Raw genomic sequence first — 19,391 nt, forward strand, 5'->3', positions numbered from 1 at the left:
AAGTCAAGAAAATCTCCCAGAACCTAGTACATGACAAAAAGATGAAAAACTGTCAGAAAATTTTTACAAATTAGATGAGCAATCCAGAATATCCAACATCTGAATGGCAGTTCCAGAGAGAACAGAGTAAATAAAGTATTGGAAAGAAAAGAATTCAAGAAAATTTCCCTGACAAGTAGCCTCTGCAAGTTTCCTTGGCCTTGACCCAGCCTTCAGGTATACGCAGAGGTGGAAAGTTCATCCTGCCTGGGTCTCTCACCTCAGAAAGGCCGAAGTGGCCTTCACTGCCTCAGCAGCCACCTCCAGCACAGGGCTGCTCACTGCCTCTTGGAGGGCATGGCTAGCGTCTCTGCACATGGCTGAGCTTGTGAACAGCTTGATCTCCTCTGGCTGCCTGAGAAATGGTAAACAAGGAAAGAGTGAGTGAACTCCTATCATGGACTCCACCAAGAAAATACTTCACTTTTTCTTTCTCCAGTCTGGCCCCTACAGGCCTGATGCTCCACTGTTTTGCTCACCGAGTCAGGATCTCAGCAAAGAGCAGCAAGCCCTGCTTATGCAGCTCTGTGTTGTTCATCCGCAGACTTCCCTGTAGGCTCCTCACCACTGACTCGATTCCTGCCTCAAAGTGACAGGGCAGAGGCAGGGATCAGTGCTTGGCAGTTCCTTCACTGCCTGCCCAAGACAGATGAGAGTCTGTGCACAGCACATGTTTGCTGGCAGCTCCTTATGGAGGGGCCCTGACAAGATTGAGCTGATGGGACAGGACTGTGAGACCTGGAGGACGGGCCCTTATCAGATTCATCTCCCCAAAACTTAGCACAAGCCAAAGCACAAGCCCTGGCACTTGAAGAATTTAATGAATATTGACTGAGCTGTGCCTTCTCCACACACTTCTATTCCTCCTCAAAGAATCAGAGGACCTCCACTCCTCTTGGAAGCCTTCCTTGAGCTCCCATACTTCCTGTACTTTCCCTCTACAGGAGCCCTAACCAGCTTGTTTACATTTCTATCCCTTTCCAGAAGATAGGGACCATGTTAGATATATCTCTAAATCTCCAAGTCCCAATCTGGTACCTGGCATAGAATAGAAACATAGAATATAAAATAAATGATTGAATGTGCCCAATCTAAAAATCCATATGTAATATAAAATATCCCAGACAAATGCTTCCTTTCTTCACCAGGAAGGAAGAAAAGGGACAGTTTCAAGAAATTTTGAAAGGATGAATCAGCAAGACTTAGGGACCAACTAGATGGATAGATATCTGGAGCATAGGAGAAAATTAAATCCAAGGCTGAATAACACTGTTCTTAAGGTTCAACAGGAATTCATTTACTAATACAAGTGCCCTTCTCTTTCTAAACATGTATACTTCCGCTAATCAGTGAAGAGTAGAACTGTCTGGATATTACTGCTTGCATATGGATCTGGTAATGAATTTGAGCAGATGGAAATAACCAGACCCAGCACACCCCTCCAAAGTGTAGACTAGCTCCCCATCACTGCTGTGGCTACTCAGCTTCAAAGTGCTGTCCATCCAACCCAGAGCTAGTCTGGGACCCCCACTACCAACCGTACACCGTGTGGCACTTGGAAAAGAAGAGTGGCTCCTCTGCCAGAAGTATCAAGCAACTGTAGCTAGACCAGACGAGCACTTCACTGGAAGAGGAAAGATGCTCAAAGAGGAACTCTGGCCAGAGAGAGGGAAAGAAGACAATAAATGGCAGCTGTGTGGTCATTATCCTTTAACTAATGCTAGGTCCCTGGATTTATTAAGCATCTCACCCGTTACTGCATCTGTTCGTCCACCCTCTCCATGAGACATGATCATTAATTCACAGATAAACCTGGAAAATGCCCTCAGGGTTATGGTCTAACCTCATTTTTTAACAGATGGGGAAACTGAGACCCAGAGAGAAGTATTGTTCATGGCAGAAGTGGGACTAGAACTCAAGTCTCCTAATTCTCAGATTGAGTAGCAGCATGATGCAGAGAAAAGAATTTTTAGAGCCAGAGAGGCTTGATTTTATATCCCTTCTCTGCCAACGACTAGATTTGTCAATTAAAGTAGTTATTTCCCTTCTTTGATCCTCAATTTTCTTATCCTTAAAATAGCGAACATAGGTGAAAACCCGAATGTGGCAACATTACAAAACACCTGAGGGCATATTTCCTGGCTCATAACAAGCCCTCAAGAAACATTCGTTTCCTTTGCCTTCCTGGTTCATGGGTCTTTCCACCATCCCATACGAGGGGCTGATTCCTAGATGGTCAAATAAATGACAAACATCAGTAACAAATTGCTCAAGGTCATATAAGAAATCTGTAGCAAGAGAATTCAGATGTTATGAGGCCTACTTTCTAGAGTCTGTCATGTACAACTGAACCTGCCAGCAAACAATCCCTCCAGTATGTATTACCAAAGAACCTCAACAGGATTGCTGCTGCTACTGTGACTCAGGGTTTCCAGTTAGAACTCTGGGGTCCTTGGAGGAGGTTAGAAGGGGCCACCTACCTGGGATGTCAGCATGGATGAAGGCCGGGGCATGCTTCGCTGGGGAGTGGACCAGCACTGCTGTTATACAGTGGGCACTGGCCACCTGCAGAATCTCATCTCTGGAGAGGAGAAGCTGGAGAAACAGGCAGCAAAAAGTGCTGCAATTACACCACTGCCAGGACCAGAAGGAAGCAGCCTGAATGCCTTGGGACAGAAGCCCTAACTGTCGCTGAATCCCTCCAGCATTACCAGTTGCCAGGCATGAAGATGCTCAGGGAGGGCACTTATGGATTATGGAAAAGAGTCTCCATGAACAGCAGCAGGTGAAAAATAGAACAAAAGAACACAATGGCACTCAAAGAACACTAAAATCATCACCAAGAAGGGCTCAGGCCTTCACTGACAAAAGTACATTCACAGCTCTCATCTAGTTTTGATGTTTGCAACAAGACTGGGACATAAAATGGGACAATTCTACTAGGAGACTCACTCTACAGTGTGTGTAGAAAAGGGTTACCATAGCATGCCTGAGACTGTTATCCTTAGAAAGTCCTGCCTGCAAGGTTGGCCAGTGATCAAGTTTAGGAAGTTGGATTTCGGGAGAGTTCTCATCACTTCCAGAACTGATAAAAAGTCATTCACTCTGACTAAACTATTTGTACAAAAAATATAGTTTGTGTTGAACACCTTTCTTTCTAGGAGTCTGGAACTTTGGTATGTGCTAGGCAGAGGGTGCCTACATGACCAGCCAGCCCCCAATAAAAACCTTGGGCACTGAGACGATAATGAGCTTCTCTGCTAGGCAACATTTCATACTGTTGTCACCATTTATTGCTGGAGGAATAAAGTGCATTCTGTTTGACCACTGGGAGAAGACTCTTGGAAGCTTGTGCCTGGTTTCCCCCCGGACTTCGCCCCATACACCTTTTCCCTTTGCTGATTTTGCTTCGTATTCTTTCACTCAGTAAATCATAGCTATAGGATTATACACTGACTCCTGTGAGTCTTCCTAGTGAACCACTGAAACTGGGGGTTGTCCTGGGGACCCTCGACACTCAGAGGAAGGAATTAAAGCTCATCAAGATTAAGTACTCCAGGCCACACAGCTAATAAGTGGCAAAGCTAAGGCAAAAACCCAGGTCAGCCATGTCCAAATCTAGGAGTCTATCTACAACTGAAATGCCTCCTCATCAAAATTTTAGATCAGGTTACTTCTCTATTCAAAACATTTCAATGAGTTTCTACTGTATAAAATCCAAACTCCTATTGGACACCACAGCTATTAGGAATCCCTATAACACTTTCAGAAATCAAGGAAAGAGTTAATTGCAACCACAGATTTTAAGTATAGTAGATACTGGCCTTCTGGGGGGAAAGGATGAGTAGACCATATATCACAAGACAAAGAAGAGTGTGTCTGGTTTTAGAGTTTCAAAAGAAAAGGACAAAGTCATACATGTCTGGTAGAGATGCAGCTGAGGACTGAAAGCTTAAACCCATCTCAGTCATGTCAGACTTAAAAATGGACACATGAGGAGCCTTTCTGTTAGTACGTAAAGGAGTTTCTAGATATTAACCTCTATCTTGTTCTCTTTTATATAGGAAGTAACATCTATTTTAAGATGCTGAGGGTGGGGGGAGAGGGGAGGTAGATGGGGTCAAGGGGGTCAAATATGTGGTGACAGAAAGAAATCTAACTATAGGAGGTGAACACACAGTGTAAACATATCTATGCCTTACTGTTAAAGTGTATAGATGAAACTTATTGGATTTCGTTAACTAATGTCACCATAAAAAATTAATTAATTAAAAAAAATAAGATGCTACTGATGTAAACCATTATTTTATGTACTACTAAGAAAGAAAAAGAGCTGTAATTAAACAATGACACACCATGGACAATAAAATGTCTCCCAACTTCAGAGCTGTTAAGACGTGGAGAAAAAATGTGTCTTACAAAAATGATATTTAACAAATTAAGCAAAACAATAATTCTTAGTTTAAAATGTACGTATTTTTTGTGTTGAGAAACACTAACTCTATATTCCTATCATAAACAAAATAAATTATGAAAATCTGTCTTTTAAAAAATCCTAATTATTTACCGTGATCGACTTTTCCTGCTTAATCTCCAGTCTCATTTTGGGCCACGCCTCTTCACCTCCCACCCCCATCCATCCCACTGTTTCTGGAACACATCAAGCATTTTCCTTCCTCTGGCCTTTACTTGCTGTTCTCTCTACCTGAAACACTTTTCTTCCCACTCTTCATATCACTAGCTTATTTATTTTCAGCCTCATTAAGGCATAATTGATCACTGGCTTTAATTCTTCAAGTGCCAGCTCAAATGTCAACCCTTCAGAGAGCCCCTGCCTGACCACTTGACCTGTAGATGGTATTCTCCACTACATCTCCTCCCTCTTTATTTCCTTTAGAGCGCTTACCACAATCTATAATTACTTTGCTTCTTCATTTACTTGTTAAATATCTGCTTTCTTACTAGATTCTGAATGGGCAAGAAACTCAACTGCTTATATACCATAATATTCCTAGTGCCTAACACAGTGATGGACACATCACATTAGTGTTCAGTATGTGTTTGACTAAATGTAAAAGCAGAAACATAAACATTGACAATATGTTCCCAGGGACCTGAATTTTCGGAGAATAGCTGATTATCAGCCAAAAGTGGGAAGGACTTGCATTAGACTCTGATAAAAATGCTGGAATGGAAATTAGGCTACATGCTGGTCTTATCTTTATTTCAATTTTTGATATTTTGTACATCATAAATTTTTTTGCATTAACTTTGATTTTTTAAAAATATTGCATTAAAATATTATTTATCTAGACTGCTGAGTTTTTTAGCACTCCCTTAAATTTTGCACCTAAGCAAGTTAAGTGCCTCGCTCACCTACCTGAGTCCCAATCTTACTAGTTGCTGTAGTCAAATAAAATGCTGATCATCCAAAATTGCCAATGGATGAAGGCTAGGACCTCAACAAAGTTCTCTCCCCCTAGGGAAGCGCTCTCTAATCTCTATCTTTCCCACCATCGTGCTGTCTTGGTGCACTGTGAGAACAGAAGACCCTGTACCCCTGCTGAGAACAGGATCAAATGTTCTAACCAGATGCTACCATGAACATCAGGATGGCAACAGCAAAATGAACACAGAAAAGAACCCGATATGAGATTTCTTTTTTGGTCAGAGACACAGGACTTGCTCTTCAGAGTTCACAAGCCCTGCATGGATCATTCTAGAGGCATCCCAGAAAAACAAGGAGGAGCAGTTTGCTCTGGATTTTTAATACCTAACTCATTTTCCCCAACTGTCCCTTTTCAACTTCTGACCAGGGTTACTCCTCCTTCCTGCAGAAGGAGTCCCACAGTCTAGTCAATCAATGATAGTCCTGCTATCAGATGTGATAGCAGCTCTGCCAAGCTCTGGACTGAGCACTTTAGAGAGATACAGCTAAACTCAGGTCCTGCTCTAAAGAAACTCCTAGTCAATCAATCACAATATGGTGAAGTAAGCACTGTGACAAAGGGGCACATTCTGCCTAAAGGAGCCAAGGTGACAGGGGAGCTCTAAAGGTCTTGAAGACTGAATCAGAGGTCGACAGACAAAGGAGAGGGGAAAGGCTTTAAAGGCAAAGAGAAAGAGCATCAGCACAGGCACAGAGACAGGATAACCTAACATATGCAAGACCAAGGAGAGGTTGCATATGGCTGGAGCACTGGGTTGCAGGGTAGAAGAGACAAGTAAGTAAGGTTGAAGGGATGAGGATCCAGAGAAAGAGGGCTCTAGGTACCAAGCTGAAAAGCTTGAGTTTTATCACTAAAACAACAGAGGTAGCTTTGTTTTTGTAGCTGCCTGTATTCTCCATTCTCAGGCAGCCCAGATGTGGAAATAAGAATTCTTGAAGAAAAATACCTACTTAGAGTCTTCTAACAGCATATTGTTCTAGCCAGTAAGAAGGATAGAAGGAGTGGTGGATGAGGACAAGGCCCAGGAGGCATTTAGTTTCCTTATTAGTGAACCTAAAGACAGAGAATCACAAGACAATGACCTTTTTGAGCACCAAAGGCAGTGAGGTCTCTCCTGGTGACCCCTCAGCACTGTCAGTACTTTCCACTAATGCAGACTTGTTCATGATCATGGACACAAAGAGATCATACTTCAGCAGCTGCCTCAGCAAACCTAGAAAACAAAGAGGTTGGGAAGTCAGGCGAGAGAAGCACAGGTACCAGAGTATACTCAAAGTAACCCTTCAGACATCCCCTAGAAACTTCATGTTTCTGTAGCTATTCCTAAGTATTTTCTTCTTTTTAATGCTATTGTATAAAGGATTGTTTTCTTAATTTCTTTTTCAAATAGTTTGTTGCTAGTGTATGGAAAACAAGGAGGAGCAGTTTGCTCTGGATTACAACTGATTTTGTATTCTGCAACTTTACTGAATTCATTTATTAGTTTTAACAGGGTTTGTTTTTTTTTTTAGTTTTTAGGGTTTTCTATATATAAGAATTCTAGTACTATGTTAAATAGAATCCCACCCTTATCTGTGCAACCTCCATAATGACATTTACCACACTGAACTCCAACTGTTCACATCTGGACTATAAGCTCCCTCATAACAGATCTTGTGTTGGACTGTCTTTATGACCCAGAGCTCAGCACAGTGCCTGGCCCAGAATGAATGCTATGTGTGGCTGGACTGTTCACAACAGAGCTCTTGGCCCAAACTGTGAAAAGAAACTGCTGTCACCCACAGACTATGTTTTCTCTGTAGCTAGTGCTTTAAGCAACCTCAGATAACAAGCATCACCTCTGGACATCACCTTGGAGGCCAGAGGGAGCCATAGATAATTTTCCAAATAGGAAACTGACAGGATGTAAACTGTGCAGTGTGAAGATTAACTTGGCAGCAAGTACAAGATACACCAAGGCAGGCAATAAAGATTGGAGGCAAAAAAAATTGCCGTTGCACATTCTTTCCTGTTCTCCTTCCAAAGGCAACATTAAGATGTCACACCAACTCTGGGCACCTTTCACAGTCTATGCATCTTGTCTCCTGAACCCATGGCTTCTACCCTTTGCAAAGCAGCAAACTTCCCCACCACTAGAGAGCCAATTATCACAAGTCTTCAAGCAAAACCTCAAATGCTTTCTCTCTGTTCTCTCTCCAGTCTCATGTCTTACCTAAACAGTTGATCTGTAGCTCCTTTGTCTGGGCACCATCCAGTATGGAAAGGAAGAGAGGACACAGCTTCTCCCGGAAATGGCCTGAAAGCATCTCAGCTGCCACTGGTGAGGAGTACAGCTTCCCATACAGGTAACAGACAGAAGCTTGTATCCCCTCATTGGGGTATACTAAACCTCTCAACAGATGCTCCATTAGGTCACCTGTCCAGAAAACAACCAAGCACCCACGGGAACTGCACATGTCAACTGCTGTATGAAACTCCAAACTATAGCCCCCAATGGAGTAGTAATGGTAATCGCCAATAATCCCCCACAATAAATGATTTCTGGGCACTTAATCAAAAGGGAAAACTAAGATTTAGAGCAGTTAAGTGATTTACCCTTGAGTAAATCCTCTGTGAGATATTTATTTGCATTTTACTGATGAAAAAGAGTGCATCTATATTTCACAATTAATTCCTCCTTCCACAAAAAAGAAGATCCACAGTAGGTAGCTTGTGTTAAAACAATCGATTGAAATAGCCCAAGACCAGAATTGAGAGTATTTTTTTTTAAATTGGCTAACACAGAACACATTTTGCAGATGCGAAACCTAAAGCCTAGAGAAGGAAAGTAATGACTTCCCGGTGTATGCAGTGAATGGACCACCCGGATGAAAGTGTGATCAAAGCAGATGAAAAGATAATGGCAGCTCTTCCCCGGAGTTCACTCACCATGCTCCATCACAAGCTTGTCTGCCAGAGTAGGAATGGCATCCACCAACTTGCCAAGAAGTGTCAGGGTGGCAAGGCTGCCTCTCATGGAGGGCACGTTACACAGCTACAGAGAGTGAACACACCCCACTCTATAAATTAAGATCAAGACAGATCCTACCAAAATTTATCTTGCCATATCCATGCCAGTGCCTATCTTGTACGTGTCTCTCACCACAATCAGTAATCAGCCTCTTTAGCTAAATGTCTATCTCCCCAATTGGACTGGGAAGCCCTGGGGAAAAGGGACTGAGTCAGATTCTTCTTAGAGTCCTCAGTACCTAGCTCAGTACATGTTTGTTAAACTGAACTAGCGTATTTTGTCTCTTATAGAGCCAAAACCTGGGGGATGAAAGTTGGGAACATCATAAAGATAGAATTCCAGCAAAAAAAAAATATATATATCATCATCATTACTATAGCTACTATTAAGGAATACCCTATTTGCCAAGTACTATGCTTGGTACTTTACAGGGAGAGTCAATAATATATATTTCTACTAACTAGCTGTAGCATCTTAAGTAAGACTCTTAACTCCTCTTGTAGGAAATAATAGTACCAATTTCATAGGGTTGTTGAGAGGATTGAATGAAACTATATGTAAAGCATCTAAAACAGTGCCTAGCATATAGAAAGTGCTCAAAGTATTAAGTGGCATCATCGTAATGATAAGTATTGATATATAGAATTATAATAAGTATTGACATATATAAGTCCAATCTGATATATTAATTGCATGTAGAGCAATTATAATGATAATGTAACTTGTAATTAAATGTTGCTCTTGATGGTTAGATGAACATTTGTCTCCCTTTTGCAAAAAAAAAAAAAAATAGTGATTTTGATATTCATAAATCTTAAAAAATGCAAAAACTGCTTGTTTAAATGATATCTTTGACTATATTGAAGAAAGCAGGTTAAACGTACCCGCTCAGTGCTTACCTTAGATCCTGATAAAAGCAAATGCCTTCAGTACAAAATACTGTATACAATTCAAATCAAATAAAACTACTAAGTCAAGACATAGTGAACATATTTCCTTGACAAATTCTTCAAGGAAATTTGTACTGTATTTAGTAGCATACAGAAAATGGCCATGGGATGATTTTGCCAGAACAATGAGACTTCACCACATGGAGGTAGCATTTGGGAGATTGAAAAGGGAAGGAAGGAAGAGGCAAAGGATCTAAAACAGTGAAAAAGGATCAGAAGATCCAGGCTCTAGCTCTGGCTCTACCACTGACTCAGTGACCTCAGGCAAGTCCCTTTGCCTCTCTGGAGTTTTATTTCTCCATCTATCCAAAGAAGGGTTGGTCCAGCTCTAAAATCTGAGGATCCTAAGGGGTACTCAAGAACCCACAGCTATTTACTGACCTCTTTGTGGCACTCGTCCAGCAGGCAATGAATGGTCTGCTCTAATTTCAGCTGAGTTGTAAGCTGGATAAGGACTGAGCAACACAACAGCATTATCAGAAGACAAGCCCGTGCCCAGAGTTCACCTTTCGTAACCCTTCTACTCAAGTCATTTGCTTGTGTTAATTTGTATTAATCTTTTCTATCTCCCCCATTAAACCATGTGTGCACATCCAGACCAAGAAGCTTCCGGTTTCTTCATTGTTTTATATCAATGGTTCACAACTAGGCTGTATATTAGAATTGCCCGTGAAGGTTTAAAAAAATACTAATGCCAAGTCCCACCCAAGACCAATTAAGTCAGAATCTCTAGATAATGAGCCTAAGCATCTGGATATTTTCTAAGTTCCCCGAGTAAGTCTATTGTAAAGCCAAGGTTGAAAACTACTATTTCATATCACCTCTTCTTTTTTTCCTTCCTCAGATTTTGTTCCTTCATATACTAGAAAACAAAATTATGAATTCCTTTGCCAATAATATTATCCCACAACCTGCAGCCCGCCCTTTGATACAATCATTTTTGATGCTTCTGTTGGTGTCTCTAAGGAGGGGTGGAAAAGAGGCTCACTCTGCAAGTTGTGGGAAAAGCTTTTCAGTTGCTGCTATGGGCAGGCTCTGCCACTTCCAGGGTAAATAAGCATTCTAGGATAACACAGAAACAGGAAGAAAGCAGGAAGCAAAAAGGAAACAGTAAGAAAGGAACAAGTCCTTCTTCTCCTTCTAGTTTTGCAGTCTCCATCTTGTACCTACCACCTCACTGAAGTTCCTGGTGTCTGATGAGGGTTCTGCAAGCTATACTGACACTAACCAGAAGTGAATAGCTTTAGAATTATAGCCCCCCTCAAGAGTGGCCTTGAGGAAAATGGTGAAGGGAAATCTGCCCACCCCTTCCAGTGGTCAGAACTTCAAGTAGTATATCTGTTTGTCCACATTGTCTAGACTGAGAGATGGTTAGAATTACATACAGATGGTTAGAATTACATACATATTGACTTATGATTTGTTACAGCTGCTAGTAGTTGCAGATGCTAACTTTATGACTGGATGGTTATGGACCCAGCAGCAGCCAAGCGGCATCCTCTCCTCAGAGGTCTGAGTTTCCTATATGGGGTCCTTCCTGCAAACTTGTAGTTTTAATAATTCCAACTTCTCCCTTTGTTTCCCCAGCCTTAGGAATGGGAGCTGCTTTCTGAAATTGCTACCTCCGTGAAAACTTGTTCATTTGTATTAGTCTTTTCTATCTCCCCCATTAAACCATGTGTGTACAAGTAGACCATGAAACTTCTGGTTTCTTCATTGTTTTATATCAGTGGTTCACAACTAGGATGCATGTTCTCTTTTTATTTTGTTACCTAGTTAATAATTCTTTAAAGTTTTTTCTGCTCAAATAACTGGTGTGGTTTGTTTCCTGACTAGATGCAGTTCTTGCTCTTTCTGCAAGAATCCTCCCATCCCAATGCTCGTCTTCCTTCTTCTTGAGCCCATTATAGGTAAACCAACACACTTCCACAGCTTTAATCACCACCTATGGCAGACAACTTCCAACCAACTAAATGAATGTAATAAAAATAGAATTTTGTACATGTCTTTGTAACAGCACTTATTAGCCTTTGTAATTTACCAGCCAATCTCTCCTCTAGATTGTAAACTCTTAGAGGACAGGACCATGTTTTATCTATGTATCTCTAGTGTCTGACACAGTACTTAGCTCAGAGAAGGTGCCCAAGACAGAAATGTAAAATTAATGATTGACAATTAAGTGAGCTTTCTTTATCTGTCTCTAAAATTAAATATTTCATCAAGGGTTCAAATAACCAGAGCAGCAATTCATGCTAACAGCCTCAGATGGCAGGTACACAGTTTCACCTTACCTTCAATACAGAGGTCTGCTACACTCCCATCTTCCACACTGCATAACAGTCCTTGGAGCAGAGGAAAGTAAGAGGGAGATAATTAATAGTTAAAAGAAAAACAAACCCACAAAGGCATACTGTGAATTCTAAAACTATCAGCAGCTTTAAGCAATGTCCCAGGTAAATTCTATCCTCAGCACCAAACACCTAGACTTTCAATGACCCACTCTGATTTTAAAGGAATAAAAACAGCTTGGCACCGCATAAAAGCTGTGTGCTCTGAAGTCTGTTACATACCTGGGGTAAAATTTCATTGCTGCCAGTTATACCATGACCTCCCTGAGCCTTGGGGATCATCCTCTCTCCCTCAAAGGACTGTCTTGGCAATTAAAAGCCTAAAAAACCTCTACCAGAGAAAAGCACCCCATAAGAGTTAGCTCTCCTCCCCGCTGAAAGGGCTCATTCCATAGGACATTATAATTGTATTTAAAGAAGGGACCCTTTAATCAACATCATTTTATACAAGAAGAAACTAAGGAGAAAGGAGTAACTCAATCAGGGTCACAGCCAGGTAGCAGAATCTGGTCTGGAACTCCTGATTCTGTTCAAAGACCATACAGACTGGACTCTTTGAACAAACACACATTTCCCATATTCATCTTCAGCTAACCTCTTAGCTGTAATTACCATACAATGCATCATGTATCTTAGAAAGGTGGCCATTTCTTCATCATTGTGACAAAACCATTTGCTAACAAATTAAACTGTTACTTCACAAAAAGCCTAAATTATCCTTCCAAGACCATTTCTCCAAGACCCCAAAAGCAAATATACATTCCAAATACACAAAATTCATGCCAAGTTTCCCTTTTAATCTCACCAAAAAGCATGTTTATGAAGTGGATACAGACTCTCTGATCCTGAGCCATCAGCTGCATGACCAGGGAAGCGTGCCTCACGAGGACATCCTGGAAGCAAGACAGTACATGCTTCTTGCGCACCAGCTTGGAGTAAATGAAGAAATTTATTCAATAGCAACCAAGTCTCAGCCATTCTCAAACCCAATGTAATTAAATATACAACATATAACTTTATAAATATAATTACAAGATGATACTGGAGGGATCATCTAATTCATGGTAAGATCACACTCCCTGGAGAGAATATGGAAAAGGGCATCATTTACAAACTGGAATCCAAGTGTTTATACAGAGGATTATACATGGGCTAAGCTTCCTGATACCTTATACGTACACATTTTACTGTTCACAGATCATTTGTCTACTTGCTCATTAAAGTCTAACAAGTTGGTGAGCAAGGAGAAATAGGTATTATTATAGCCATTTTGGAGATAAGAAAACGGAGGCTCAGAGACTTTCCCAAGGACTCAAATCTAAGGCTCCAACCAGGAGACCTCTTGTCAAAGGTGAGTGCTCTTTCCACTTCAACAGTCCAGCATGGGGATACTGGCGACCCTTTGTGAACCTTACAGAGATAGAGAAAACACATCCTTCCATTCAAGGTAGACATAAATCTTCACACTCAATTCACTTCCATGTACAGGGAACTGAGTAGTAGTTGTGCAGAGTGTTCAAAATAGTAGCAAAAGTTAGGTCAAAAAAAGGGGAGTGCAAAGAGGATAGAATTGACTATATTATCCCTTCAATTGGTGAAAGCTGAAGCTAAGAAAATTGTGTTCAATAAAAGGTGAAGTCGCATCTTTTATTGCCTTTAAACTACACTACTGCAAGCCTCCTGTTTTCCTTCACCAATTCCTTCTACAAAATACATTAAGCTAGTGATCTAAATGAGTCACTCAAAAATTCTCAATGACTCTCCTTCAGTTGACAATCTCATTAAGTCCAAGCTCCTTAGCTTGTATTCAAACTCTTCAGGAAACTGATCTTAACCTGGCTCTCCAATCTCAACTTCTCTTCAAATACTCTAATTACCTCCCCAAACTCATCCTTGCTAACACCTACCTCCTGGGGTAAGATCCCCATCTCCTCTGGTCCAAATCTTACCCGTCTTCTCAAGCCGAATTCAAATGCTTTTTCTTCTAAAATTTTACATTTCCTAATTTCTCTACATATCCCACACAGCATTTGACCACAGATTTGTCCATCATTTAAATTCCCAGGAATGCATTTTATTTTCCCTCACTGTCTTATCCATCTCTAACTATCCAAGAATGACAGCCTCAGAACATTTGGCCTCAACAATATCTCACATGTTATTAGCTAGCCCATCAGTTCTCAAAGTATAGTCTAGGGACTCTGAGAATGTTCAAAACCCTTTCAGGGGATCCTTGAGATCAAAATTATTTTCATATAATGCTAAGATGCTATTTGCCTTTTTCACTCTTATTCTCTCACAAGTGTCCAGCGAAGTTTTTTGAATATTACATGACATGTGATATCGCAAGTTAAATGTAGAAATATGAGAATCCAGCTGCCTTCTATTAAGCCAGACATTAAAGAGACTTGCAAAATTTTAAAACAAAGCTAGTCCTTTCACTCTCCCTTTTGTTTTTGGAAAAGTTATTTTTCCTTTTCAAATTACTTGTCACAGAATTATACACTTAAAATGGTTAAAATGGTAAATTTTAGGTTATGTACATTTTGCCAGAATAAAAATTATGTTAATATGTAGCCAATTTACTATTTTTAAATAAATATCTCTAAATTTTGATTTCTAATACAGTAAACATCAGTGGATATAACCCACCCTCTTTGGGGTCCTCAACACTTTTTAAAAGCGAAGAACCATCTAAGATCAAAAATTTGAGGACCACTGATCTAGCTCTTCCCCCTACCAAAGGCATGAATTCCCAGCCCCGTCTCAATGAATTTGAGAGAAAAGTGATCTCTCAAACTTTTCTTGGATGCTTCTATGGACAAAAAATTAAAAAAAAAAAACAAAAAAACAAAAAAAACCCACCTCATTGCAAAGGTGGATAGGCCCCAAGGAAGGGAAGCCATGTTTCAGCCAGCTCTGCCTATTTGAAGTCTTCCCTTTCACTCCACTTCTGCCTGGCTGTAACTTCCACCCGAAGTTCTTGCCATCACAGAGACCCAGGTGGCCCTCTCCTCCACACTCACACCCCTCAGAAATCTGAAGGGAATGAAGAGCCCCGGCGCGTGTGTGCCTGGCCCACAGGCTGAGCAGGGACTAAAATGGAGGGAGCCTGAGCTAAGGCTAAATCCTGGGGAAAGGGAGAGCAAGTCGGTTTTCAGCATGACAGCTAGAGAGGACAAGGGAAGACGGGCAGGCGTGCCGGGGAGTCTTGCTGGGGTCCCGGAGGCCCCAGAATGAGAACAGGCAGGGGTAGGCCCATTTGAGGCACAGCGCCAGGGCAGGGCCTGGGATGGAAAAGGCGGCCTGTGGAGGGGTGGACTGGGGCGGTGCCGCAGAGAAAGAAGGCCGCCCGGGCCGCCTGAGGGGGTGGCCTGTGTAGGAGCAGATTCGGCGCGGCGGGTGAGCCCGGTTTAGTTTCGGAGGTGGGTCGGGGTCAAAGAAGTTAGTCTGGCAAGGGGCGGTCCTAAATGGGGGAAATGAGGAGCCCGGTTCGCACCGACACGCCGGGCTCCGGCAGCAGCTCCAGCACGCAGGCCAGGCACAGACGAGGAGGCACGGGCAGCAGCCAGCGCGGGTCGTGCCGGTAATGGGCCCTCTCGAAGAGCAGCGCCGCCTCTTCGTCCCTCCCAGGTTGGGGAGCACCTGCCGCCGCCTCCCTCACAGCCATCTCTGGGCTCGCACGCCACCGCCACAGCACGTTTTCCCGCGCAGTTTGTGCGCAAGCGCAGTTAAAGAGCCCTGCGGTGGGGGCGGGGGCTGAGTAATGCGCCTGCGCAAAGCGAGTGGGACAAAATCTCAGAAGAGCAGTGGCCCCTGAGGGCAGATGAAGGACGTAAGGACCCTGGAGAGCATCCAACCGAGCCCAGAATGGTTTGCTCTTAGAATCTTCAGAAATTCGTCTTCACATCGAAGGTTGTAAAGCATTATAAAGAAGCTGTCATTAGCCTTGAAAAAAAAAAGAAGCAATCTATTTCTACTATTAAAAAATTAAAGATCGCGGATTTTTATCTAAAAGCTACTAGCATTATTATTTTAAATTTACGTGACACCTTTCTCTCAAAGAGTCTAAGACGTTGCCCTTAAAATGTTCTCTCACAGAGGGCTGCACAGCACTTGAGACTTTGTGAGCGCACAAGGAATAGTGAAGGAGAAAAAATACGTTAAATATGTTTATAACAATCCGTCAATCTACGAAGATTTATTTAGCAACAAGGTGCCCAGCAACTGGTTAAAGTTGAAGGAAGTAAGTTCAAGAGATGTTTTCTACAATCAGAAGCACTGTGACTGATTGGAAAAAATGCTTTCCATGCCAAAATAGTTTGGAAAACAATGGTTTATTATTCAATGGAGTATTATGAAGTAATGTTTGAGAAAAGTAGATATTAACATGAAAAAATATTCATTAAAGTGCTAAGTGTACAAAAGATAAATAATTGTATATTAAAGTATAGAAAATAAGCAAACAACATTCAACGCATCTTAAATATGTTATAGCAATAATTCATATTCAATGAAGAAAAAAATAATACTCTGATATATTTTCTTCTAGACATTTTCTATACATTTTTACAACAGCAACATACAAAGGTTTGTAAACTTTCTTGGAGAAAAATGTCATGTACATTTTCTATATCACTATGTATTATTCTATATATATTTTAAATGCGAACAAAGTATGTATTCTTTTTAACAAAATTTTGAGCCAGGAACTGTGCTAGGAGTTAGAGGATTCAAAAGTAAACAACAGACAGTCCTTGTCCTCAAGGAGTTACAAGTCCAGTCAAGGAAACGGATAAGCAAATTATTACAATAGAGTATATATGTATTAGTTGTTTATTTCTCCATAACAAATTACCCCATGTAATGGGTTAAATGGTGACCCTCAAAATGATATCTCCATGTCTGCTACGAACTTAATTGTGTACCACAATTCTAACGTGACTGTATTTGGAGACAGGGCCTTTAGGAGGGAATTAAGGTTCATGGAGATCATAAGAGTGGTACCTTAATCCAACAGGATTGGTGGCCCTATAAGAAAACAGAAAGATCTCTCAACCGTTCCATGTACATGCACCAAGGAAAGTGCATGTGAGGACATATGAGAACATAGTGAGAAGGTGACCATCTACAAGCCAGGAAGAGAGCTCTCACTAGCACTGAATCAGCCAGAACCTTGATCTTGAACTTCTAGCCTCCGGAACTGTGAGAAAAGAAATTTCTATTTGTCAAACCACCAAATCTGTAGTATTTTGTTACGGCAGCCAGGGAAGACTAATATAACATCCTAATCCCCAGAACCTGTAACTGTCACCTTATCTAGAAAAAGGATCTTTGCAGTTGTAATAAAGTATCTTGAGATGAGATCTTCTTGGAGAATCTGGTGGGCCTTCAATCCAATGACAAATGTCTTGAGAAGAGACACACAGAATAAAGGAGGAGGCAGTTTGGCCAAGATTGGAGTGAGGCGCCACAAGCGAGTGAACACTTCCAGCCAGCAGAAGCTGGATGAGACAGGGAACGAATTGTCCACTAGAACCTTCGGAGTGCAGGTTCTCTGGAGAGTCAGAGGGAGTGCAGCCCTGCTGACATGTTGATTTCAGACTTCCGGCCTCCAGAACTGTAAGAATACATTTCAGTTGTTTTAATCCACCAAGCTCGTGGGAGTTTGTTACAGCAGCCATAGAGAATTAATATGCCCCCAAACTTAGCAACTTAAAACAACAAACCTTTATTATCTCTTAGTTTCTGTGTGCCAGGAATCCAGGCATGGCTTAGTTAAGTGACCCTGCCTCCAAGTCTCTCATGAGATTGTAGTCATCACAAGACTCACCAGGGCAGAATTCTGATTCCAAGGTCACTTACATGATTGGTGGCAGGATTCAGTTCCTCCGAGGCTGTTGGAGTGAAGAACTTACTTTCTCTATGGCTGTCGTTCAGTGGCCTCCTCAGTTGCTTGTCACATGTGCCCTTCCAAGTGCAGTTCACAACATGCAGGATGGCTTCCCTCAGGGAGCAAGCAAGAAAGTGAGTGAAATGCCCAAGACAGAAGCTATAATCTTTTCAAACTATTCTGAGGAGTGACAGTCCATCATTTCTGCTTTATTCTATTTGTTAGAAGTGAGTCCCTAGATGCAGTCTACACTCAAAGGAGAGGAGAATTCACAAGGGCAGCAATTCCAGGAGGTAGGGAGCACTGAAAGCCTTCTTAGAGGCTGCCTACCACAGTATCAGTGCTGTAGTAAATGATAGGCATGAATTGCTATGGGGACACTTTGTAGATAGCAATGCATAGGAATAAAAACATCGAAACATTAACTGAGGCATAGGATTATGGATTATTTTTCCTTTTCTAAATTTTCTAAACTCCAGTGAGCATGTGTGGGTTTTACAGTGAATCAAAAAAATTGAAAAAGCTAAATGAAAGGGAAGACAGGAAAGGAGAAAGGGAAGAAGGGAGGGAGGATAAAGGAGACAGAAGGAAAAAGCCTGAATTAAATTCCCAGCTCCAGAGCTCATTGATTTAGGCTCTGTGAATCTGTTTCTACCCGCTGAAGCTATCTACAGAAGGAGATATAAGATATAATGCCCTTTGGCTCAGAGTTGCAGATTTCATTGAAACAAATAATTAGCTCCAGGATGCCCACAGGTGTCAGGCAGAGCAGTAATTATGGTTGGGGATGCTTAAGAACTGGAGAGCTGAGATGATTTTTCTGTAAAGTCTGTTCATGGGCAGCAGAATCCCAGCAGGGCAGCTGCCCTGTCATCAGCTCCTTTCCTTGTGATCAAAAGAACTTGAATAATAGTGTCTGGTGCAGAGACCCAAGCCTCCCCTCAAGCAGCTGAGGCTATTTGAGCATTTTACTTCAATTGGAATTAGCTTGAAATAAGACAGGACTGAACCATGATAGAAACCTCGGTAAACCCTACCGTGAGAAGCTGGGGAGGGAAGCTGTTGAGGAGATGACATCGGGCTGACCCACATTCCCCAAACCTTAAAAACCATAGCATAAACTCTTAAAAATAAAAAAATAAAAAATAAAAAGAGTAGGAGTGGCTTCTACCCATCCCAGAATGTATCCCAAACCCCAAAAAGGGGCACTCAGAAAACATGCCAAAAAAAATCAGAACCCCACAGTGTCCAAATAACCAATTTTATTAGGGGCTTTGAGGATGAATAGACCACTCTCATGCCTTCTTCGACATGTTCTGAGGACTCTGGGACTGCAGCCTATTTTCTAAAACAATGCTGGAGCAGAAAACATCTCAAGTGCTTCGTAAAACCAAACTTTTTGGAGGCTGGTAGATTCTGTGGGGCTCCATTTGGGTTTTCAGGTTCCCCTTGGCCCTGGAGGCTCTCTGTCTTGGGAAGAGTGGCACCAGCACGGCAGTGACTTGGTGGCTGAAGTTCCCTCTTCAGAGGAGTGTGGACTTCAATGCTGTCTTCTTTTACATTTGGGTCAACCACTTTGGGGAGCGGGCTTGGATCAGAACCCTTCAGGCTCAGGCTGAGGGTTGAGATCTGGGGCTTGGCCAGGTGCGGGAACCAGGATATCTTGTTCAAAAAGGTCATGTTCAGCCTCGCTGCAGCGTA

The 19,391-nt window shown here is 41.8% G+C and overlaps 1 protein-coding gene across 1 annotated transcript in view; it reads right to left on the reverse strand.

The window, feature by feature from the left end:
• MEI1 (meiotic double-stranded break formation protein 1) overlaps nt 1-15,469 on the reverse strand; it is a 60,665-nt gene extending 45,196 nt beyond the window's left edge. The window contains exons 1-11 of the mRNA XM_011369030.1: nt 15,297-15,469; nt 12,603-12,726; nt 11,741-11,791; nt 9,831-9,904; nt 8,418-8,523; nt 7,702-7,905; nt 6,572-6,702; nt 2,520-2,634; nt 1,578-1,694; nt 519-618; nt 260-394 (exon numbers count right to left, since the gene is read on the reverse strand). Of these exons, the coding sequence (XP_011367332.1) occupies nt 260-394; nt 519-618; nt 1,578-1,694; nt 2,520-2,634; nt 6,572-6,702; nt 7,702-7,905; nt 8,418-8,523; nt 9,831-9,904; nt 11,741-11,791; nt 12,603-12,726; nt 15,297-15,467 (1,328 nt within the window). The 5' untranslated portion in view covers nt 15,468-15,469. The remainder of the gene's footprint in view (nt 1-259; nt 395-518; nt 619-1,577; nt 1,695-2,519; nt 2,635-6,571; nt 6,703-7,701; nt 7,906-8,417; nt 8,524-9,830; nt 9,905-11,740; nt 11,792-12,602; nt 12,727-15,296) is intronic.
• Between the last annotated feature and the right edge of the window lie 3,922 nt (nt 15,470-19,391).

This window comes from Pteropus vampyrus, unplaced genomic scaffold, assembly GCF_000151845.1.
Source record: "Pteropus vampyrus isolate Shadow unplaced genomic scaffold, Pvam_2.0 Scaffold145, whole genome shotgun sequence".
Taxonomy (NCBI): domain Eukaryota; kingdom Metazoa; phylum Chordata; class Mammalia; order Chiroptera; family Pteropodidae; genus Pteropus; species Pteropus vampyrus.